Genomic DNA, 24,699 nt, shown 5'->3' with positions numbered 1-24,699 from the left:
GTGTGTGTGTGCGTGTCATGACTCAGTTTGTGTGTGTGGAGAGTCTGGTGACAGCGATGGTGGACATGCACCCGTCTCTGTTCCGCCGGAAGAACCGCAGGGAGCTGCTCATCCTCGTCGTGGCGGTCGTGTCATTCCTCGTGGGTCTCATTATGCTCACCGAGGTGATGGATTACTGTTAGAATTTACCGTGGTATTCACACAATATCACAAGGAATACTATGGTATGTCCTACAGGTCATGTTTATAAACCTGTTGTCTCTCTCTCTCGCTCTGCCTGCTTCAGGGTGGGATGTACGTCTTCCAGCTGTTTGACTATTACGCAGCGAGTGGCATGTGTTTGCTCTTTGTAGCTGTCTTTGAGACGGCCTGCATCGCCTGGATTTACGGTGAGTGTCATCTCTGTGTTTTGTGTGCTTTCAGATGTCACACGAGTTTGATCATTTCTGTGTGCTTTTACTGCAGGTGCTGATCGATTCTACGACAACATTGAGGACATGATTGGATATCGTCCTGGCCCTTACATTAAATACTGCTGGATGTTTTTTACTCCAGCCACGTGTCTCGTGAGTATTTATTCGCCTAGAAATCAATTAAAATGTGCGAGAAGTCTTTGCATGCTTTAAGAACTTTATACTTTAAGTTACTGTGCATTCACACCGCCAGCGACAAAGCGAGGTGATGTCATTCATTTCAAGCGAGAGCTGGCGACAGTGACCACTGGCGACAGGAAGTGGGTGTGTCTAGCGACTCGACAAAGTTGAGATTTGCTCAACTTTATGCAAATGAGAGGCAACTTTCGGGAGCGACTCCCAATAGGAGTAAAGCAGCGGAGCTCACGTCATCCGTCTCTCGTCAGTTACTGCGAGGAACGCATTCTAACGACCTCGTAGCAAGCGACACCTAGCGACAGAGTCGCTGGCGGTGTGAACACAGTTAGTAGTCTTGAAAGGTTTATTTGACCTTCATGAGACACCGTAAAAACTCCATAGCAACACAGTTTAGTCAATTCAGAATACACAGATATGTCTGGGGATGGTCTCTTTTGACTCGGGTTGGGCAAGCAGTACTCTTATTTTGAAAAAAACAAACATTCGAGCTATTTTAATGAAATGTAGTTCTAAAAGAATGTGTTTTTTTGTATAATTTGTCTCATGGCAGTGTACGTTTGCATTCTCCTTGATCAAATACACTCCTCTGAAGTATAATAATGAGTATGTGTACCCGTGGTGGGGTTACGCTCTCGGCTGGCTGCTGGCTCTGTCCTCTATGGTGTGTATTCCTCTGTGGGCGGTGTCTAAACTGAGCAGGTCCAAAGGTTCCCTCAAAGAGGTGAGTGACACTTTATCTGCTGATTACCTTTGAAAAAGCGCACTACCCTGATTATTTCTGCTTGATACCCTTCCGAAAATAAATAGACGTCAGGTAAAGTACACGTATATTTTAAGGGTATGGTGCAGTAATACATCAATGTAGTAGAATACTTGTAAGTGCACTATTTTAAAATTTGACTAATCCTGCCTTCACGTGCTCTCGGAAATTTCCCACTTCACTTCGTCTGGATTTAGTGACATTAAAAGTATTTAGTAGCATTAAAACATGACAAGTATCTGCTAACAAGTGGGAATTCTCGAATTTCCGAGAGCACGTGAAGGCAGCATTAATTGTCCCACTTTTAAGTATATTTTTAAGAATTAACCATAGATTTGAGGTACATTTATTTACTCTGAGCTATTGTAAAGCTGACTTGTTGCTATACAAACGTTTGCATTGTCTTCAGCGTTTCATCGAGCTCACGACACCGTCCCCAGACCTGCCCAAGACCAGGCAAGAACAAGAGAAACTTCAGGCCATTTTTGTGGCCGATGGCGGCAGTCTTCGTCAAAGAGGCGTCCCGACCAAAGACGGCTACTTCCCCGTCAGCGAGAAAGAGTCGCACTGTTAACCGTCCCGCCGCGTGTTACCACGTGATAAACCCTTCCGTGATACCTCACAATACTGGCAGCCAAATAAACACGAGGACCTTTACATTGATGAAACACTCCTGAAACGAGAAGAGGAGTGTTTGTGTTTCTATTCTGCTCTCACGGGCCTTTTGATTTTACAGATGCAGAATGTTCTTCTGAATAAACAGCGAGAGCAGATTTTACAATCTGAGCAAAAGAAACATGAATGCGAGTTTGCTATGACGGTGGGTTTAAAATCCCTCACTTTCTATTTACAGTATAAAAGCGTTTTTCCCCTCTTGTGTCTCACCATTGGGACCCTTCGCCCAGCATGTGGCAGACTGGATCAGAATCGAAAGCTGGATGTCTGAGGACCGTTTCGGTTCAAACCACCAACACATCTGCTTTCTGAGGAAGCAAATTAGACTTCTAGAATCGATGTGGATTTGCATCATTAATATAACAGAGTATGTGGGGTTTAGTGTGCATGAGTTAGACTTTCAGTAGAGCTTTTAACAGATCTGACAGTACTAAAGCAAGAGTTTAGTATTAACGTATGTGTATGGTAGCCCTGATAGCACACTCCATCTGGCTTACGTCTGCAAGACATCTGCAATACATAGTTTGCTCATCTGCAATATGTCTCGGAGACGTCTGCTAAAGATCTGGAAAACATCTTAGAAAGAGCTGTTGTACATCCATCCATCCAAATCATCTTCCAGATGTCTATATGACGTCTGACAGCAGACGTATTGCAGATGAGCAAACTATGTATTGCAGACGTCACGTAGACGTATGCCAGATGTATGTGTCCTATCAGGGAGCCTACTGTGAGATCATGCGAAACTATTGACAGTGTTACACAGGGTCAAAAATCAAGATGTAATCTGCAAAATGTTGCGGGAGGAAAGCTGGTATACAGTAAATCAAATTGTCTCACATGATTTTGTGTGTTTTCTGAATGTATACATGTTAATGTCTGCAAAAATCAACGCGGTCACATGTTATGGACCATTCAGTTGTCTGCTCTTGGTTTTTTGGGAAGTGTTGACGTGTTATGTGAAAGCAGTCTTTATGTATATATCTTGTACAGAACGGCCTAGTTTGATTTTTACAACATTGTACAAAACGTGTTTGATTTCCAGATATATTACTCCTGTATGAACATTACACCAATAAAAGACTATTATAAACTACTCGCTCTGAGCCCGCACAATCCAGTTTATAAAAACCTCTGTTAAATAATTTGAGATGAACTTTCAGTTTGAACGTAACCCTGTGCCGACATGGGAGACAACCTCATTTCTATAAAGCAGCGCGAGAGCTTTTATCCTCCCGATATTTGCCATCGTAAAATGAAGAAATGATTACAAACAATAAACTGATATGCATATGTGACAAATGAGCACTGGTATTTTTGAAGGGAACATATGGGGACGAGATTAAAAACAGTCATATTTAAATATTAAATTAACAATTCTCTACTAATCAATAACCAACACTTTTTCAAGGGTTACTGAGAAAGGTGAAATCATTTTCAATTCACACACTGTGTTTGGAATACAATGAAATACACCACGTTTTCTTAAAAGCACTCACAAGGCACTTCAGTTTTGGCAGGGATCTCAAGGTTTATCAAATGTTTGGAGAGAGGAGCCCCTCAAAGTTTCAGCAGCGGCCCTCAGTCCCACCCAGTTCTCTCAAGGTTTTCTAGCAGTTCACTTTTACTGTGGTTATAATTGACCAGCACAAATAAAAATGGTACAAATTGGTAAATCTGATATAAAGATGAATGAATGAAGACAAATGAATCTAAATAAAATAAATCGCTTTTATATGTTTTAAAATGATGTTATCAACATCAACAAAAGCCGCAGAAGCATGGTTTATTACCGTTTAACGCTGCTCAAATGTGCAATATTTACACCAATATTACATCATGTAAGATGAATGTAATTTAAAGTGCAAGTTATACATTAAACATAAATGATCAAAAAGACAAAAACAAGCAGATCTCATCCCCACTGATTCCCATATTTATTTCCCCTACTATGGCAGTAAATGGGGGATGAGATCTGTTTGGTTACTGACATTCTTACAAATATCTTCCATTGTGTTTAGCAAAACAAAGACATGTATACAGGCTTGGAACAATTTTAGGGTGAGTAAATGATCACAGAATTTTCATTTTTGAGTGAACTGTCCCTTTAAGACTGATGCTGATGCGTCTGAGTCAGAGGAGCATACAGTATGATCACCTCATAAAAACGGTTGTATTGACACAATATTGATGCTTTTTGTATTGTAATTATGAATATACATTAAAATCAATTTCGCACGTCATATTCTTATAGGTTAGGCAGACAAACTGTTTATGAGTGATGGTTTTGCAGTTTTTGCATTAGTAAATCTTCACATTGTCTCTTAGCGGCATGAAAAAGAAACGTTTATGAATAAACAGAGAGTGAGCAAAAATAGTCATTAACTTCAGTTATAATCTCACGCAGTGGCGTGCACAGACCTCTGCTGGGGCAGGGGCAGAAGCACCAAAAAGGGCACTTAAACTAAGGTATTATTACTCTAACATATACAATTTATTAAATATAAAGTCAAACCAAAATAGGGAGAAAAAAAGACTATATAATTAAAAATAAATATTGTTAGCTTTAATTTTACTGAACAAAACAGTAAGAATGAAGAGGGTGATCATGTTGAACTTGTGTTCAATTTTGTTTTATATTTAATGGCTGTATCATGTCATGAAATCAAAGATATTTAATGCCACACGTTAGAGAGTGCAGATGCATTTTCCCCCAAAACATACAATTTAACAGCATTAAAAACGGTCAGAAATTAACCTTTCGTTAAAGGCCAACATTTCCCCCTGGAATTGATTTGCAAACTTGCCGAAATAAAGGCATCCTGAAAATAACTATAGATCCCTGACCAAACCACAGCAGAAAATGTAGTGGATTGGTTATAATGGGAATTGTACTGGCTGTAATGAAATCTATGGTGTTTTAATGGTGTCCTACTGGTATGTGATGGATTTTATTGGCGGGGTGTTATCTGGCAGATTAATCCCATTGGAATAATGCTGAAAACACAAAAAACTAATATACACTAATAGTTTCAATGGAAAACGGCTAATAGTTCATAGTGATATTTTATTTGAAACAAAAAAAATTCTGTCATGTTTCTATTGGATTTCTATTGCTTGTTTCAGCAGGGATAGACTGTTAACATAAAAAAACATCGTTGCAGAAGCTGCATGGCGTGTTTATTACAGTAACACTTATTAACTCATTCATAGGTTACAGAAATAGTACAAAGAACGGCCATTGCGCTCCTAATCTCAACAGATCCGTCTGTCACTGTCTGGTTGTAATGCTAAACCCAGCAAAAAACGCTTTAACATGTAATGCTGTAATCGACAATTTGTCGTTTAATTGTAGTCGCAACAGTTGTAATATATCCCGATTAAATCGGGCCTTTCTTGCTCATTTATCACATATTTGGGGCATTTTTGTTCATTTTGTTTTTTCGCCTCAATTAATTTCTTATCCTGCCAGTAACTAATGCTTAAAAAAGCACACTGGGACGTTGAATTACCTTGAACTGATTGACCATAAACCGCACCCTACCACGTAACGTTAAACTACAACTAGCATGTCTTCTGTCTTACCTGCGGATGGTGAAGTAATAAACCTCTCAGCCAATGAAAACGCCGCGCTGCTGCCGAGCGACCACGTGAGGGCGCCACCGCCCCGCTCCGCCGCGGATCCTGTCAGTGTTTACGGAAGTGACGCGTGGCTTGACGTGTCGTTTTCCGCACGGGCATTATGGGATCCAGGAATGAAGAAAAATTCCGAAACTCGCACATCTAGATCATAAAGATCACACATGACATAAGGATCATATAAAAATATGAATATGATGGTGTTGAATGCGCGTGAGAGCGGTTCGGGCTGAAGAGAGGCACATGGACTGATGTGTGTGCCGCACTGAGGGCTTTATTTATGTGCCTCGCGCTGAAGCGGGTTTAGTTCGCTTTCTTTTGGTTTATTTGTCATTATTTAGGGTTTAATTGCAGCCGTGTGAGTGTGAAGATGTCCACCAGCAGCCCTGAGGCGGTGAAGAAACTCCTGGACAACATGCAGACGGATCTGCGCTCTCTGTCCATGGAGTGCAAGAAGAAATTTCCTCCAGTCAAAGAGGTAACGTTACAAACACAATATACATCTACACATCTGCATCTGTATATATATATATATATACATACATACATACATATACATGCATATATATTGTACACCTATACATTTATATGTCTGTATGCTGTACACGTATACATCTATCTACAAACATACACATCTGTATGTCGAACATGTACAGTTACAGTCAGTGACTTGACTCTATACATGTGTCAATGTATATTTGTGTGCGCGTGTACAACCTGTATGCACTTCACATGTATGTGATCTGAATATTTAAGTCATTGTGAATAAGAACGTGTCGTAGTGTTTGTGCACGTGAGCGTCAGACAGCGTCATGTCATTGTTTCTGGGTATTTAAAGTCACACCCGGAAAAGGCCCAGCCCAGAAAGCTCAGATTTGTCCAGGCTTTGACTGATCTGAAGTGTCTCATCAGAACTTTAAGGGACATTTCACCCAAAATGACAATTGTGTCATCATTTCCTCGCCTTCGAGTTGTTCCAAATGTGTATACATGTCTTTGTTCTGATAAACACAGAGAAAGATATTTGGAAAAATGCTCATAACCAGACAGATCTCAACACCCATTGACTCCCATGGTTGGAAAAATACAACGGTAGTCAAAAGTGCCCCAGAACTGTTTGCTGTCCTACATTCTTCAAAATATCTTCTGTGTTCAACAGAACAAAAAATAGATTAAGTCATTTTTCCTACTATGGGAGTTGAGATCTGTTTGGTCACAAGCATTCTTCCAAATATCTTTCTCTGTGTTCATCAGAACAAAGACTTTTTTACAGATTTGGAACAAATTTTCATTTTTGGGTGAAGTATCACGTTAAGATCTCTCAGACACCACAGATCACATCAGAGTCTCGATGAATGAACAAATCACGCGAGACCAACGGACCCCATCACATTTCAGCAGAACATCGTGTCTGTTTGGATGTACGCGGCATCGCTGTAAATCACAATTGTGTGTGTTGATCTGATGCTTTAGTGTACTTTTCGACAGAGATCGATGTCTTTTATTTGAATTTCTGTCATTTTCTGATGAGGTACTTTGTAGATGTGTTGTTCAAGTTTGTATTTCTACAAAAGAACTTATGAAATGGATCATTCAGTTTAAACTCTGATTGGACGAGCCACTAGAGGTGGGAGTGAACAGTATTGTGTTTTGTTGAGTATTTATGTTAAACAGTCTCTCCCTCAACTGTGTGTTGTCATGATACACAAATCATCTGCTCCGTGTGATAGTAATGCTCTTCTAATCTGAGACTGTAGAATTATACTTTACGCAATAAAGAGATGCCTCATGAGCTTCTGTTTATACAGGAGGCTATATGTAAGTCAAACGCCGTATTGAACAGTTAAATTTGATCAATGAACATTCACCAAATCCTAAATGTTACATGTTGCATAGACACGAACATAATTATATCTGATAAGCTAACACAATACAACATGAACGTGACATTAAAAAGTGACCATAGTTTAAAGTCCCAGTGAAATGAAAAATTACACTGCCTATTTTTTCATGAAATATAGCAGCATTTATTGTCAATAGTTTATCAATGTGGGTCATTGTCATTTTAAAATTCATGTGGCCTCATAATCTTCAGTTAAAATCTGAAAATGCACTTCCTTCTTAGATGACGTATGTTAGACGGCTTGGGCGGAGCAGCCGTTAACTCCTCCCCTTCAACTGTCAGTCTGCTGCCAGTTCCATTTCAAAATGCAACGGCTGTTTTTATACGTCCAATCAAATCGCTGAGAAAGACGAAAGCCGCGCCCACTAATTTGCTCATTCGAAATTCCATTTCACTCAGAAATGCGTCAAAATACAGACGTATAAACAATCGCAACTTCCGGTTCACGGGGAGTTCAACAACCTGTAATATTGATTTCATACAGATAAAAACACAAAGCAACACATTCTTGTCTGTAAGAGGTTTATCTCATCTCTTCAGGGAATGTTCAGCTCAGCTGTTGGTTTTATTGATGACAGAAACGGACATGTTGACCATTCCAAGATGGCGACACGTTGACATGTCTTGAGCGGTCAAATGTGGCATCTATGTAAGGGATAATGTCCAGGCAGCCGGTTGTTATGACAGAAATAATCCTGACATTGTGATCAGGACGTGAAGCGGAGGGTCTTGTGTTTCACTGAAGGGGCTTATTTCGTGATAACAGCCGGTTTCTTGTACATTATCCCGCTTATTACACGCCTACTTGCCACATGAGAAAAAACTGGACATAAAATGTGAATCTGAAATATTTTATTAGCGCATTTTTACCGAATGCAGACCTTCCGCGAGGAAAAGCCTTTAGTTTCGGTTTTAAAGTAAGAAACGACGTTCAAACGTCACAAACAGGCAAATTGGTTCAATCATTTGTAAATATAATGTCATATATGTTATTAAAAGACATATTTATATTTCATTTTTGCCCCTCTGAAAATGATTTGCACAATCCGGGTTACAGGGTGTTATTTGAAAAGAACAACCCTTGGAATGTCGCGACTGGCCAATCAGAATCAAGCATTCAAATGAGCCGTGTGATAAGTTTATATATATCTATGTTTTACACCACCGAGATCTGTTACTCCATAAGCATTGTGCTTTGACCCTCTGAGTTCCCTGTGAACATGTCAGAAATGTGGTTTTCTTTAGTCTAGCAGTCGAGAATACAGTAGTTTGTTCTTTCCGGTTGTTCACCTGCTGATAAACACGAGCTCTGGTGAAAGGTTCATGTACTTGTTTCGAGATATACCAGATCATCATATTTCAGATCATTTTTTCGATTGTGTTTTGCTTTATGTTTTGCATTCAACAAGAAAAGTGTTGTGGTAATACCACGGTATTCTTCAAAGTACGTCTTCAGCAGTTTTTGGGGTTGTAAGAGCGTCTGAACTCAGATCTGTGAGGTTAATGGACATGTGGCTCTCTCATGTAGAAATCACCATCCTCGCTGTTGCTAGGCAACATTGTTGGTCAAGAGGTCCAAGGTCGCCTTGATGAAATATTTCAAAAGTGTTTCACTGTAAACCTCAAAATTTCAATGGTTCCATTTTGTACTAAAAACGACTTGCTACAGCTTTAAAATGCATCTAAACGTATTTTTATTTCAAATGTTTGTAGGATAAACTCCTTCTTTCTGTCTGTATAAAATCACGTGACACAGCTCAAGAACTGTCTGAAATCCAAGCGTTCACATCGAGACATCAGAAGTTGGTTTCCTTTTAGCGAACGCATCACCTTGAGCTACACAACCATCCCAGATGAAGACACACAGCTGTCAGATCCGCTCGCGTGTGTGTCTCAGTGTCTTCAGCGGATCGTGTGTGACAGCTGAGGTCATGGTGAGATCCGCAGTGTGTTGTTTCAGGATAAAGGAGTTGTTGTGAACGTGTGCCGTGTGTGTCGGTGAACAGCGGCGCTCGACACTCATTCAGCGATTCTCTCAGAAACGCTTCAGAAATCTCCATAAACAAGTTTTGAAGTTGTTTTCATTCATCGTTCACGTATAAAGAGGGTTTGTGCTTTGAAGGTCTTCTGAACGCAGCATCATATACTGAACATAAAATGTTTTGTTGTTAGGGGTGTGTGAATCTTGCGGCCCCTCGCATTCACAGTGCGTGAGTGACTTTTATTTTGTAAATCATAAAAAAGGAAACCAACACATTTTAAATGCATGTTGTACGGTGCGTCACATGACTGTGATTTACTTCTGCTCAGTGTCTGTTGGTTTTGAGAATTAAAATGCTCCAATCACACGCCTGCATGGGTGCTTTGAATCACGTTATTATCTTGTCCTCTGCTTTTAGGCTGCCGAGTCGGGCATCGTGAAGATCAAAACCATCGCAGCGAGACACACAGACGTCCTGGCAGGCGAGTCACACGCTGAACGTTCAGAACAGAAAGAGATCACAGACGTCAGACTCTGTTGTGATGATGTTGTTTGTATGTTGTGTGTGATCAGTGCTGAAGGAGAACAGTTCTGAGGTGGTCCAGCCGTTCCTCATGGGCTGCGGAACCAAAGAACCCAAGATCACTCAGCTGTGTCTCGCCTCCATTCAGAGACTCATGTCACACGAGGTGGTTTCTGAGGTCAGACTCGCGTGTACACGCTTATCGTTTTCTGTGTTTTGTGAGGAATCTTGAAGGAAGCAGTTCGTGTGCGTGTGCGTGTGTGTGTGCAGGCGGCTGCGGGGAACATCATTAACATGTTGTGGCAGTTGATGGAGAACGGACTGGAGGAACTGAAACTACTGCAGACGGTTCTTGTGCTTCTCACCACCAACACCGTCGTACACGATGAGGTTCTGTCGAAGGTAGCGTACACGCTTCTGTTTTGACAGAAACAAACACAGCATTAGATTTAAAGACGAACCCATGTGAGCCTCGTGATCTAGTGAAAAGCAGTCAAATGTTTGTGAGGACATACAAATAAATTAACACTCACAATCCAAGGCGTCACATCACACATGAAAAGTTTACGATGTTCGGCATCATTCTCTCTAGTCCAACCCGAATGTTTATTGAAGCTCCACATCACCTCTCACAGCCAATCCAAACATTTCATATGGACCAACCAATGAGATTCCTCTGTGGTTGGGCCTAACAGCACGAATTGAGTTATGTAAGCCAATCAATGGACAGAAATGTAGCGCAATTGACCGTTCTGTGTTTCTGTTGTTTGCGTTTCATCAGGCGATCGTTCTGTGTTTCCGACTTCACTTCACGAAAGACAACATCACCAACAACACAGCGGCCGCCACCGTCCGGCAGGTCGTGACTGTGGTCTTTGAGAGGATGGTGGCGGAAGACGAGAGGTTTAAGGGTCAGTACATCTGATGTCATTGTATTTATTATGTCTTTCATGTTTGTCTCTCATGTTCATGTTTAACTTCACGTCACCGCAGGTCTCGCGGAAGAGCCTCCTGCCGTCCAGGGCAACAGTAACCGGCGATCTGTGAGCACGCTGAGACCCAGCGCCAAAGACGCATACATGCTGTTTCAGGTGCGAGGGGGCGGAGCATCTGTCTGAAGTCAATACACACCTAACAGCACTCATAACGATGAACTTTGCCCTCCCCACAGGATCTGTGTCAGCTGGTGAACGCTGACGCCCCCTACTGGTTGGTGGGCATGACGGAGATGACGCGGACGTTTGGCTTGGAGCTGCTGGAGTCGGTGTTGAATGACTTTCCTGAAGTTTTCCTGCAGGTGAACACCACACTCAGTGACACAAGCAGGATGACAGCTGTTGACCCTCCGATCGCGCCGTGACCTCCTCCGTGTTTCTTTATCGTAGCACCAAGAGTTCAGTTTCCTGTTGAAGGAACGCGTGTGTCCGCTGGTCATCAAGCTCTTCTCTCCGAACATCAAGTTCCGTCAGGGCAGCTGCAGCAGCGCAGCGTCTCCGGCCCCCGTAGAGAAACCGTATTTCCCCATCTGTATGAGACTCCTGCGGGTCGTCTCGGTTCTCATCAAACACTTCTACAGCCTCCTGGTGAGACACAGACGAGACGGCGGTCCGCTCACAAGCTCATTATATATATATTATGTTTCTCGGGTGATTGTTTGTCAGGGTGGGGCAGGAGTGTGAATGTGGGCGGGCACATGTTAATGAGCTGATGCTTTGTGTGTGTGTGTGTGTGTGTGTGTGTGTTGTAGGTCACGGAGTGTGAGATCTTCTTGTCTCTGCTGGTGAAGTTTCTGGATGGAGAGAAACCTCAGTGGTTGAGAGCCGTGGCTGTGGAGTCCGTGCACAGACTGTGTGTTCAGCCTCATTTACTGCGGTGAGAGAACATACCAAATACACAAAAATATGAAAACAAATCAGTTTTTACCATCAACATTTCAGACGTTGTCCCCCGTCTGGTTTATTTCACGTCACACTTATTAAATCTGCATGACGTCTCATTATTTCTTAGACTGAATGTCTGTGATTTATAGACGGTTTTAAAGTGACAGCATAAACAGACGTTACTGCGCATGCGCGTTCATGGCACATTCACAAACAGTAGAGCACCTGTAGATGATTTCTGATAACACGCAAAAGAAACCCAGAAGAAACGTTACTTAGCTAAACTTTTCTCTAGTATTTGCAATTTAGACTGCGATACCAAGCTCAACCGCTAGGTGTCAGTGTGCCGTACGGTTTCTTTAAATGCCACCGAACTACAGTTTATTTAATAAAATGAACATACAACAAAAGTCAACAAATCGTTTGCTTAATACAATTATTATACGATAAAATGACAATCCAAGTTAATAGTAATATAAATGAAATCAAATATAAATAGATAGACACTAGCCAAACACACACCGGAAGTTAACTGGAGGTCAGGCACGCACGCACGCGTCCGATGAAACGCTCTATATTAAAGTTTCTTTCTATTTCTAATGTGTGCAGGTCTTTCTGTCAGTCGTATGATATGAAGCAGCACTCCACTAAAGTGTTCAGAGATATCGTCAACGCTCTGGGATCCTTCATCCAGTCGCTCTTCATCCTCCCCAGCGCCGGAAACTCTTCATCCACCAGCGCACCCGCAGGTCACACACTCACACGCCGTTTACTGTAAATAAATGTACTGACAGCATCCTTTCTGGCATACTTCTGCCCATTACAAGTATGTGTTTTAAGGGTGTGTTTTATTTTACTGTAAAATAACAGGGTTTTGCCATTTTTTATGTTCTCTCGTTTTCTGTTACTGGACGGTTTTTGAGCGTATTTACAGAAATACATGAAAAATCTGTTAAATTCTGTAAAATGACATTTTTTTAGCCATGTACCCTGATGTCCCTCAAATGAACTTCTGTATGTATGTGTGTATCAGGTGGGTCTGTGTCAGGCGGGCAGGGGTCTGCTCAGGGCGTCCCGGGGGCCGCAGGTGCAGGTGGACCTCTGACCACGCAAGCAGCGTTTGAGTACCGGGGCACCTGGATCCCCCTCATGAACGTCAGCGTTCAGGGCAGTGCCAAAGCCACATAGTGAGTGATCGCACACCCTCCAGGGGTGACGGTTCACACTTACTGTATGATTTTATGTCAAATACACATGCAGAGGAGACCAGACTGAAAAAATGCACATCCGGTTCCCAACAACACCGTAGTGATGGGAATGAATCGGTGCATGTTATTCAAAGAAGAAATATTGATCATAATTTATCATAATGTGTGGTCTCTGTGGAGAGAAAGAACAAAACGTCAACAATCACAAGCTGTCAATCAAAATTTCACAAGTCCCGCCCTATTAGTCTTGCTAAATATTTAGAATAATGTTTCACGAATCACACAGACTTTAAAAACTGTGTGTAATGTTTAACTTAACTTCGTTCTCTCTGGTTCTGGCTGTCAGTCTGGAGATGTTGGATAAAGTGGAGCCGCCCTCAATCCCTGAAGGTTACGCCATGTCTGTGGCGTTCAGCGCTCTGCTGGATCTGGTCAGGGGCATCACCGCTATGATCGAGACTGCACTCGCGGTAGAGAAGCAGGAGGCGGCAGTGAGAGAGGGGGCGGAGCCTGTGAACCCTCCTCTGAGTGACAGCAGCCCACACGAACCTCGTGAGTCACAGCGGGAGTCGATCGTGCATGTGACTCATTTGTGAATGAGTCTTTGGCATTCTGATCATAAAACTAATCCGAGAGGGATTCCTCCTGATAATTGAGATATATTTAATATCTGTAGTTACACTGATGTGTGTGTTATAGGGGCTTGTGTCATGTGTTTCTTCTGCTCCATGTAGACCGATGTGCGGCTTGTTTGTGTGTGTGTTACAGTGGCTCATGAGGTTTGGGAAGAGATGGTGAACGCCTGCTGGTGTGGCCTGCTAGCTGCCCTCTCACTTCTTCTGGACGCCAGGTAACACACACACACACACACACACACACACACAGCTTTGTAATAAATCCTATTCACATAAAAACAAATTCCAAACCAATTTCTTTCTGACTATCAAAGCAATTGTTTAATAGCAAGTTTTAACTTTTTGTGAGCTTTGTCTTATTGTCCAAAATGAGATCACGCAAATGTATCATGTTTTTTTATTGTGCACTCCAATGAATATCAATCAAATTGCAGTTGGTTTGTTTTGATTTAAGCCATAAAAATACAGCTAACTAACACAATAAAACACAAAAACATGATTGAAATTTAGTTATCTCTTCATGTATTTGTGTATTGGAAACATCTTTATGAGCAGTGATCATCTGAATGACTGTGTGTTTGCGTCAGTACGGACGAGACGGCCACAGAGAACATTCTGAAGGCCGAGCTCTCCATGGCAGCTCTGTGCGGTCGTCTGGGTTTAGTGACGCCGCGTGATGCTTTCATCACAGCCGTGTGTAAAGCCTCGCTGCCCCCCCACTACGCTCTGACCATCCTGAGCAGCAACGCCGCTAACCTCTCCAATAAAGGTGCAATCACTTTCAATTCTTTATAGATACTTTCATGTCCAAAATACAACCTGTGCATGTGTGTAAACGTACGCTGATGTTTGTTGTGCGTGTGTGCGTGTAGTGTACTCAATCCAGGGTCAGTGTGTTCAGATGGTCAGTCCGTCCAGTGAGTCTCACCAGCAGGTGGTGGCAGTGGGTCAACCTCTCACCGCACAGCCACAGGGAACTGTAGTGGTACATCACGCACACGCTCTCTTAGTCACCATGAAACCGAAGTTGCGATTGACCTCTTTTCCGCATCGTGACGTGTATCCGAGTGAAACGGCTTCTGAAATTAGATGTAAAATGTAGGGCGGGGCTTTATTTGCCCTTTTCTTTTTGATTGGTTTGTTTGTTCAATGACTGACACTGGGCCTGGAGGGGAGGGCTAAAAATGCCTGGCCACAATTGGACCGTCAGTATAGTCCTAGCCCTTTTTTGTTGCTTATGTCATGTGATGAAGCGCTGTTGTTAAAAGGAGCTTTCTTGAGTTTTTCTTTAAAGATTACAAGTGCAAACGAATACAAATAAAATAATGGTGTGCGCGGATAAATCATTTATAATAATCACTGCAACACTGTGTAAAACACTTCTCAGATCTTTGATTTCATGGTGACTTGAATCATAATGATTATTATAAAAGAAGAAATCTTTTTTTATGGTTAAATACAGGTTCACTCATTCATGCTGTGAACCAAGTGTTTGCTATTAAAATGTAAAGTTGATTGATCTCTCTCTCTCTCTCTCTTCCTCTCAGCTGACAGCGAAGAACATTCAGTGCATGCGGACTCTGTTGAACTTAGCTCATTGTCACGGTGTTTATCTGGGAACATCTTGGCAGCTGGTTTTAGCCACGCTGCAGGTACAATCACACATTTGTATTTCTCAGGTCTTGTATTCATATGTGTGACGGTCAGTAATGTTCTCTTGTTTCTGTAAGCATCTGGTGTGGATTCTGGGTCTGAAGCCGGCCGTTGGTGGGGTTCTGAAACCCGGACGGGCCGTCGAGGGTCCCAGCACGGTGAGAAGCGTATTCTTCTGTATACACCTCTCTAAAAGTGTCCCGTGTGTCACAGACTGAATGTTTAACTCCTTGCTGTGTTTTTTTGGCAGGTGTTGACCACAGCGGTGATGACCGATCTGCCCATCATATCAAATATTCTCTCTAGACTCTTTGAAAGCTCACAGTAAGATCACAGGAATCATTCAGTTTGATTATTATCAGAAGCTTTTCACTTACTTCACGTGATCCGTGTGTGTGATTGTAGATATCTGGATGATGTTTCCCTGCATCACCTGATAAACGCTCTGTGCTCTTTATCGATGGAGGCTATGGAGATGGCCTACGGCAACAACAAGGTGCCGTTCTGCTGCATTTGATTGACGCTAAACCAGCGACGTCAATAGAAAGTGATGTTTGGCTTTTTTCTATGTTCTGTGGTCAGGAGCCGTCTCTGTTTGCCGTGGCCAAGCTCTTGGAGACGGGGCTGGTCAACATGGCTCGCATTGAGATTCTCTGGAGGCCTCTGACCGCTCATCTGCTGGAGGTGAGACCGGAGAATAAACACACTAAAGGTCTTTGCACATACAGTCCCAAAAGTTCCTATGCGTTTTTTCGTATTTGGCGCTCGTTTGTGCGGTTTCTCTGAATTGTCAAAACGCCTTGCTACGGAGGCAAAAAAATGCAGAAAAACGAACCCAGCCCAAATTTTTTTATGACGGACATATCGGAGGCAGTGTGTACATTTGATTGACGCAACCATTTATTTTTTAACGTGCGGAAATTTCGGACTCAATGTGCAATGGCCTTAACACTAAACATTACTAATAATGATGAAGAGAGACATCAGGGTGTCTGTAAAAACATTTTTCTTTGTCCTGCTTTGGTCTGTTATACTCAAAACTTTCCTCCTGAAGATACTAAACCTTCTCATGTTGTCTCATTACATCTCTCTCTCTCTCTCTCTCTCTCGCGACATGTCTGTGTTGTAGAAGGTAAGTTTGAATCTCTCTTTTTCTCTTTTGAAATTGCGCCGTTGATCATCTCTCATGTGATTAAATGAAACCTGGTCATGTGGAAGAAGCCAAACTTCTTCTAAAACGGCAATTCTTTATCAACATTCTGTTTTCAGACCCTGTGACGTTAAAAACAATTTTAGGAGAAACGAATCACGTTATCTTCACAACTGTGTCACAAAACCGTTTCTTCCTGAACACACTGATCTGTTTTTCACACAAAAACTAGTTTTAAAATCCATTGTTTTGTGTGTTCGAATAAACTGTATTTGTTTTGATTTGTGATCCATTAAATGATGTATCTGCGTCTTTATTTTTATGAGCATAAAGTGTTGCTTTGTCAGTTTTGTCTTTCGTTCATCAATGAATAAGTCCCTTGATCTTTTAACCAGTGAAAAAAAGAAAGTCCCTCTTTACTTGCAACGTTTCAAATTTCTCTCATTTCATTATAGAAAGCCAATAAAACTGCTCAGATCTTAAACTCTATGTAGCACACGTGGAATGAATCTGGTGTTGTGTTTGCGCAGGTGTGTCAGCATCCTAACGCTCGCATGAGGGAGTGGGGTGCGGAGGCCATCACCTCACTGATTAAAGCTGGACTCTCCTACAAACACCAACCGCTGCTGTCACACAACCAGGTGACCACTCATCCAGCTGATCTCAGACCAGTGCGGAGAAGAAGCGATGGATCTGATCTTTAACCAATCATCTGTGTTCTCTTCAGAGGCTCCAGCTGCTGCTGTTGAACCCGCTGAAGGAGCTGTCCAACGTTCTTCACGCAGACATCAGACAGAAACAACTGGAGTGTGTTCTTCAGATCCTTCAGAACCAGGGCGACAGCCTCGGACCGGGGTGGCCTCTGGTGCTGGGGGTCATCGGAGCCATTCGTAATGACCAGGGGTGAGACGTGCATCATCAACTATAACAAGAAATATATGAATGATCTTGATTGACTTTCAGTCATTTCTCTGTGTCTTCGTTGTTCTAAAAACTCAAAACCTTTTTTGTTTGTACTAACCATGTTTTTTATTCCACAGCGAGTCTCTCATACGAACAGCCTTCCAGTGCCTGCAGTTGGTGGTGACCGACTTCCTACCCACAATGCCTTGCACGTGCCTCCAGATAGTGGTGGATGTAGCGGGCAGCTTTGGACTTCAGAATCAGGAGCTGAACATCAGCTTGACGTCCATAGGACTGCTGGTGAGGAGTCTGTGTGCATGTTTAAAATGAGATGATCATTCAGATCTTGCGGTCGTACTCATTCAGAGCGTTTTCTCTCCAGTGGAACATCTCAGATTACTTCTTCCAACGAGGAGAAACCATTACAGAAGAGCTGGAGAAGGAGGAGGCCGTTCTGGTGAAACAGGCTCAAGAAAAAGGCGAACGTCTGAACAGACCCTTTCACCCCGCACCGCCCTTCGACTGCCTGTGGTTGTGCCTGTACGCCAAACTGGGCGAGCTGTGTGTGGACCCGCGGCCGGCCGTGAGGAAGAGCGCCGGCCAGACCATGTTCTCCACCATCGCTGCTCACGGAACGTTGCTACAACCTTCCACCTGGAACATTGTGGTTTGGAAGGTACCGGGTCACACGCGTTTATTTCCGTGTGCGTCACAGGTAATCTTACCAGTGTAACGTTGTTCTGCAGGTTCTCTTTCATCTGCTGAACTGTGTCAGGAAGTCCTCCACCACGGCTGACAAAGAAAAGATCGAGTCAGGGGGCGGGAACATCCTCATCCACCACTCACGTGACACGGCTGAGAAGCAGTGGGCGGAGACGTGGGTCCTGACGCTGGCGGGTGTCGCTCGCATCTTCAACACCAGGAGATATCTGCTGCAGCAGTTGGGTAAGTGCTGAGACTCGTGAAGAGATTTCGGATCCCGTTTTTTAGGAATGACTGTAACCCCTCATGCGCCCCCTTCAGGTGACTTCTTCAAAGCTTGGGAAGTCCTGTTGGATCACATCCAGTCCGCCGCCCTCAGCAAAAACAACGAGGTTTCTCTTGCCGCCCTCAAAAGCTTCCAAGAGATTCTTCAACTGGTCACTCCCGTTAAAGACACGGATAAACCGGACGCTCTGTCTGCGATGGATGTCTCCGCCGTCCTCATGGAATCTCTTCAAAGCTCCGGCCCGGGCAGACCCCTCGTCCGGTCCGATTCCCTCGCCGAGCGGTTAGCCCAGCGCTACATAGCCCAACTTCAGCTTCCTCCGCCCGGGGAGGAGCAGGACGACTCCGCCCTTTGGTGGTCGGCGTGGAACACCTGGTACCGGATAGGAACCGAGTGCACGCGTCCTCCTAGCGGCGGAACGGATAAATTGGCATTCGTGCCCAGCCAGCCCTTCCTGACGGCATTAATACAGATTTTCCCGGCGTTGTATCAGCACATCGCAGCAGGTTTCAGCATGGAGGATCTGAAGAAGCTGGGCGTGATTCTGCACGGCGCCGTGTCTGTCCCCATCAGCTCTGATGCTTCACCCTTCATCTTACCGTCCTACACAGAGGCGGTGCTCACCAGTCTACAGGAGGTGGTGCTTACAAGCCTCGACGTCCTACAGAAGGTAAGAAAACATGCTCTGTCTGCTGGTTTATTATTGGTTGAGCGTTTGTTGTTTGAGATGGTGTTTCTTTCTTCCAGGCGATTTGTGTCGGCTCTGAGAATCTTCAGGTGATGTATCCCGCCATCTTCCAGCAGCTTCTGCTGTTCGTGGAGTTTTCCTGTAAACCTCCTCAGTATGGAAAAATGGAGACCAAACATGTGGCCAATGCCAAATATAACCAGGTGAGCGTCTCTTCTGCTACTGTGCTGTTTTCTGGCTCTTAAATCTTTCTGGTTAAATCAGAGAGGCACGACTGGGTTATTTTGCAAACGTTTCAAGAACTCTTGTGCTGAATAAGACCGTTTTTAGTTTTGCTGCGCTGTGCTAAAGTTCTTTCCCAAGTCTCGCTTCAGTCTGTGGAATATAAAATGTGCTTCTTTTTCTTGAACATTTTGGGACCTTTTAGTAGCTTTTCTCCTTTATTTATTTATTTATTCATTCACTGGTGCTTGATTGAATTTGTTTGCATGGTGTTCTTCAGTTCGGCTCATTTTTAAGGAGCGACTCTTTAAGTGACGTTTGATTTCTTAGGACAATTTAATCTTCTTTCAGCTTTGTGCTTTGCTCTGGCGAACATTTTAGAGGGTTTTGTTTCTCAGTTGCACACGTCGGCCTTGTTCCAAAACCTAGCGAGCTGTCTGCATTAGCATCTGTCTTCATCCTAAATACCTTGCGTGAAGCGTGCACAAAGATTTGTCACTTAACTTGATTAAATGTTAGACGTCGCCATGTTTACAACACAAGCTAACAATTTAACAGTCTAATGAGCATACAAAAATCCATTTTAATTCACCATTTAAATTGTTTATTGATAATCAACACTTTCCTCTTCTCTTATGATGTACTGGATTGAAATCCTAAGAATTGTATTATCTCTTTGAATCAGAGTTATTACCAGTTTTTTGTTTTGTTTTATTGTAGTTTTATTAATATTTTAAATTAGCTTTTATTTTTCATGATAATTTTAGGGCAATTTTGTTATATGCTTTTGTCATTTTATTTATTTTTTTATGTTGCTATATATTATTGTTTATTTTAGTTTTTTATTTCTGAGGCAACATTTCAATTTCTAGTTCACTTTAAGTGTTTTCAATCATTTGAGCCAATACTTTATTTGATTTCAATAAACAGAAATGTTTTCATTTGAATCAACTATAATAAGCTTGCTCTGAATATCAGCTTCCACATCTGTTGTTGTTGTTGTTGTGATGATGCGGTGTATGTAGTCAGCTCATTGTGGTTTGGAACGGAGCGTGTGTAGTGTTTGCTTGTTGAATCAGGTTTTATTGTGTTGTTCATCCTCACAATATCACACGTGTCATGTTGTGCAGTAGATGTGTTTGTTCCATTAGTGTGCTCGCAGTAGTAAACATTTGTCTGATCTTCTCTTGTTTTGTTTTTGTACCTCATATGGATCCACTGTAGATCCAACTGTTCGCACCGGTGAGTTCTTCTGCTGTCGTCCTCTCTCGTACATCTCTCTTCAGCTCCATCTAACCACTTCTCTCTTTCAGATGACTGTCCAGTTCTCTTTTATTAAACTCTTTTTTGTGGCTCTTACAGTGTGGCTGTGTCATAACATACAGATGTTTGTCACATTAATAGTGGAGAATCTCATCATCTTCCTTTTATACATTTACAATTAACATTACATTACATACAGGGTCTTTTATTTAGCAGACTCTTTTTTTTTCCAAAGCAAATGAGAGAGAATTTTACATTTTGTCTAATGTTTAACATTTCATTTCATAGCTTATAACTTTTCATTACTATGGCGTAGAAACAAAGCCTGCGTTTTAAAGACATACTTCTTTTACTGACTTTGCAGTGTTTAGCTTGTTCAAGACAACACACGCTGAATTTACAGTGGCATGCAGTAGGATGTGTACAGTATTGACTTCACAGAAATCAGCTCATTATCATGCCAAATTCAGTTCACCCGTGATTTCAGCAGTCAGTATTTCTGTTTGGTGGTGAAACTAGGAAACTACACAATGCACCTTAAAATAATGTTCAGTATCTGTTTGAAATATTGTGTAAGGCCTGTGCAGATGTGTCCTGGCGTTCATATTTCCATTAGTCCTGATGGTCTGACTCGGTTTTCGAGCTCTGTCCTGAAACTCATTCACACTGTGGCGTTTGGTTTGATGGAATGACAGCTGAATACTGAATGTTTACTTCTTTAGTTTATGATGATTCACTCTTCACCTCTGATGTTTTATTTGAGAAATATTCACGTTTGTAAGGCTTAGGACCAGATTGTCATTATGTGTATTTCTTTGACTCTTTATTTATCTCTCTCTGTGTCTCTGTGTGTCCAGGCGGAGTGGGTGGCCTTAAACTACGTGCCGTTTGCCGAGCGCTCTCTGGAGGTGGTGGTGGATCTGTATCATAAGACGGCGTGTCATAAAGCTGTCATTAACGAGAAGGTCCTGCAGAGCATCATCAAGGTATTTTTACATGCACACTCTTGCATCATCATCGCTTCAAAGCCCCAGGCTGTTCTGAACAGAATGCATCTGAGTAAATGCCTCATTATGACCCAAATCTAAAGCAGCATCGCATGCTTCGCTGAATTCATTGATAAAACTGATTCTTGTGAACATGACCATGAACGGATCTTGTAGACATGAAAGTGTTTTATTACGCGGCTCGTTGGAACGCTTGATTCTGATTGGCCAATCGCGACATTTGCAGGTTGGTTATTCCCAGATAACAACCGCTCAAAACTAATAACACACGTAACCCGGATGCAGCCAATCATTTTGACAGGTTTTTTGACAAATTAAACATAAATATGTCTTTTAATGACATACATGACATTATATTTACAAATGATTAAACCAAATTGCCTGTTCGTGACGTTTGAACGTCGTTTCTTACCTTAAAACCGAAAGTAAACGGTCTGCATTCTGTAAAAATGAGCTCTTAAAATATTTCAGATTCACATTTCATGTCCAGTTTTTTCTCATGTGGCACGTAGGCGTGTAATAAGCGGGATAATGTACAAGCAGCCGGCTGTTATCGCGTAATAAGCCCCTTCAGTGAGACACAAGACCCTCCGCTTCACGTCCTGATCACAGTGTCGGGATTATTTCTGCCATACAACCGGCTGCCTGGACATTATCACAGGGTTTGAAAAAGAGATTGTGTTTATAATCCGCTGATAACTGCATTACGTTTATCTCCATAACTAAAATGATTTTGTCTGTATAAAATGTCCAACTGATCACTGTGTTTTTATTCGAATCAGATTTAAGAACACGTTCGATATTTAATGCCAAAATCAAGTGAACACATGACATAAAGTCAGTGTGTTTCTGTGCATGTAGACTCTGAGGGTTCCTCTGGGTCTGAAGTATGCGTGTCCTGCCGAGAGCACCTGGAAACTCGCCGTTTCCTCACTGCTCAAAGTGCTTTCCATTGGCCTCCCTGTTGCCCGGCAACAAGCATCCTCGGGCAAATTCGACACCATGTGGCCGGAGCTGGCGAACGCCTTCGAGGATTTTCTGTTTACCAAAAGGTGCCCGAACCTTTACTAGTGAAAATCTGGTTAAATAAAAGTATAACCACATGACATAGTAAAATAAAAGAAATCTATTTTATTCTGCATCGCAGCACACCTCCAGATAATCTGTCCATACAAGAGTTCCAGGGGAATGAAGCTGTGGATGTCGAGGTAATTTCATCGTTCATTCACAGATGTCTCCGAATTGAATTTACCACCACGGAACCCTATTTTGTATAAACATTAAATGTGTGAAATGTATTGATCTCTTTGTCCACCAGGTGGTGCAGTTGATCAGCGCAGAGATTTTACCGTTTGCCAATTTCATACCCAAAGAGTTTGTGGGTCGTATTATGAGCATGCTCAATAAAGGCTCGATTCACTCTCAGTCCTCATCGTTCACAGGTACAAAAAGCTCCAGGAAAATGGTGTTTGTTTGAAACCGTTCTTGTGTTTTAAAACGTCTCACAAAAAGTATGATGAGAAAACAACTGCTCTCGTCCATCGCAGAGGCAGAAATGGACGTGCGAATGCGAGAGGAGTTCTCGAAGGTTTGTTTCGAGACCCTGCTGCAGTTCTCCTTCAGTAATAAAGTCACCACGCCACAGGAGGGCTACATCTCCCGGATGGCCCTGTCAGTGCTGTTACAGAGGGCACAGGACGTGCTGCGGCGATACGTGGAGGACGAGAGGCTGAGCGGACGCTGCCCGCTGCCCAGGTGAACACAAACACACGAGCTCGGAGCACAGTAACAAGACGGAAGTATTACTACACAAATCATCACTCTCTTCTTTTGTTCCTTTTGTTCAAGGCAACAAGTGACTGAGATCATCTTTGTCTTAAAAGCCATTAGTACACTCATGGATTCTCTGAATAAGACGCAGCCGGAGAACGGTGAGAGCCGTCTGTCCTTCAGCATCACTGAGACGGAACGATCGGCTTCCTGTATTGTTATTTTTGCTCATTTGTGTGTCTCCTCTCTCTCCATCAGTGGACGGTAACGTATGGGCTCAGGTGATCGCTCTGTACCCCACGCTGGTGGAGTGCATCACCTGCTCGTCTCCCGAAGTAAGCTCCGCCCTCAAAGACGCCCTGGGGCCCTTTAAGGACTTCATGCAACCGCCCGTCTCCAAAGTGCAGAACGGCGAATCGTGACTGAACGTTTTTATTCCACCGCAATCATGATTGTGACCGTTTCATACGCCACGCGTGAAGACTCACCCGCCCCCACTGTCATGGCAAACGTCATGGAAACCATTGACTGACAGCTCTAAATGTCATCGTCCTAAGCTTCTAATACGAGCTGACGTTAGATTCTGATTGGCCGACTTTAATGATGTATTAACAGCTAGGCCTACATGAAATTTGCAGTGTTTGTTGTTTTTATGGTTTTTTGTTTGTTTTTTCCCCCTCATGTACAGTGTTTGGTGATAGTGTTGATGATGTAATTAGGAATGATGTCTTTTGGTTCGAAACCAGATCAAATCCAAAAATCATAAACACATGAAGGATGGTCTTTTTTGTGAAATTTTCTCAACAGCAATGGATTTTATGCAAGATCTTACTGTAACATTCCATGTCATCTTTAGTCGCATTGAGAAGGGTTGAACCCGTGTGTGTACAATAATAAATGCTACAGTTCTATGAACACTACACGCCTCACTTTTCTGCTTACTATAAAAATCACTTCAGTCCATTAGTGTTTTGTAGTTATAAAATATGACGAGTTTGGTTCCAAAATGAGAGAACTCCGTTTTTTTTAATTCAAAAATCATGTTTTTTTAATTTCATGGTGTTTTAATTGTGTTTTATTGTGTAAGTTAGCTGTATTTTTTGAGTTATTATGGCTTAAATCAAAACAAAACAACTGCAGTTTGATTGATATTAATTGGAATGCGCAATAAAAAAATGAAGTTATCTCATTTTGGAACCAAACTCTTCATATATTACACTTACTGCCTTGACTACATTTA

At 42.4% G+C, this 24,699-nt stretch overlaps 2 protein-coding genes across 3 annotated transcripts in view; both read left to right on the top strand.

Annotated features, from left to right (window-relative positions):
• Window positions 1-3,142, top strand: part of slc6a13 (solute carrier family 6 member 13) — a 13,049-nt gene extending 9,907 nt beyond the window's left edge. The window contains exons 11-15 of the mRNA XM_057329659.1: window positions 27-164; window positions 287-389; window positions 466-566; window positions 1,162-1,332; window positions 1,781-3,142. Of these exons, the coding sequence (XP_057185642.1) occupies window positions 27-164; window positions 287-389; window positions 466-566; window positions 1,162-1,332; window positions 1,781-1,945 (678 nt within the window). The 3' untranslated portion in view covers window positions 1,946-3,142. The remainder of the gene's footprint in view (window positions 1-26; window positions 165-286; window positions 390-465; window positions 567-1,161; window positions 1,333-1,780) is intronic.
• Window positions 3,143-5,754: 2,612 nt separating this feature from the next.
• On the top strand, window positions 5,755-24,379 carry mon2 (MON2 homolog, regulator of endosome-to-Golgi trafficking). 2 transcript variants are annotated; one of them, XM_057329797.1, is made up of 35 exons: window positions 5,755-6,163; window positions 9,988-10,051; window positions 10,143-10,270; window positions 10,363-10,494; window positions 10,874-11,003; window positions 11,086-11,183; window positions 11,264-11,389; window positions 11,478-11,675; window positions 11,840-11,964; window positions 12,582-12,721; window positions 13,006-13,159; window positions 13,527-13,732; window positions 13,949-14,030; window positions 14,403-14,584; window positions 14,688-14,800; window positions 15,363-15,467; window positions 15,546-15,626; window positions 15,719-15,792; window positions 15,874-15,964; window positions 16,051-16,152; window positions 17,149-17,259; window positions 17,346-17,521; window positions 17,659-17,821; window positions 17,904-18,197; window positions 18,268-18,466; window positions 18,545-19,179; window positions 19,257-19,400; window positions 20,644-20,661; window positions 21,540-21,668; window positions 22,551-22,741; window positions 22,837-22,897; window positions 23,008-23,131; window positions 23,237-23,444; window positions 23,538-23,620; window positions 23,718-24,379. In XM_057329797.1, exons 1-35 carry the CDS (start codon window positions 6,056-6,058, stop codon window positions 23,879-23,881), a joined length of 5,139 nt encoding a protein of 1,712 aa, XP_057185780.1. In that variant the 5' UTR covers window positions 5,755-6,055; the 3' UTR covers window positions 23,882-24,379. The 2 variants fall into 2 exon arrangements, with proteins under 2 accessions (XP_057185780.1, XP_057185781.1); XM_057329798.1 differs by lacking the exon at window positions 20,644-20,661.
• The last annotated feature ends 320 nt before the right edge of the window (window positions 24,380-24,699 follow it).

The sequence above is a fragment of the Triplophysa rosa genome, linkage group LG3 (assembly GCF_024868665.1).
Source record: "Triplophysa rosa linkage group LG3, Trosa_1v2, whole genome shotgun sequence".
NCBI classification, from domain to species: Eukaryota; Metazoa; Chordata; class Actinopteri; order Cypriniformes; family Nemacheilidae; genus Triplophysa; species Triplophysa rosa.
The sequence above is the reverse complement of the archived record's forward strand: the minus strand, read 5'-3'. Positions and strand labels throughout refer to the sequence as shown.

What these genes read in the sequence shown, in the direction of transcription:
- mon2 (XM_057329797.1), top strand. Translation starts at nt 6,056, where the DNA reads ATGTCCACCAGCAGCCCTGAGGCGGTGAAGAAACTCCTGGACAACATG. An exon ending in CGCTAACCTCTCCAATAAAG is followed by an intron (nt 14,585 to 14,687) that starts GTGCAATCACTT and finishes GTGTGCGTGTAG; the next exon opens with TGTACTCAATCCAGGGTCAG. An exon ending in TGACGTCCATAGGACTGCTG is followed by an intron (nt 17,822 to 17,903) that starts GTGAGGAGTCTG and finishes TTTTCTCTCCAG; the next exon opens with TGGAACATCTCAGATTACTT.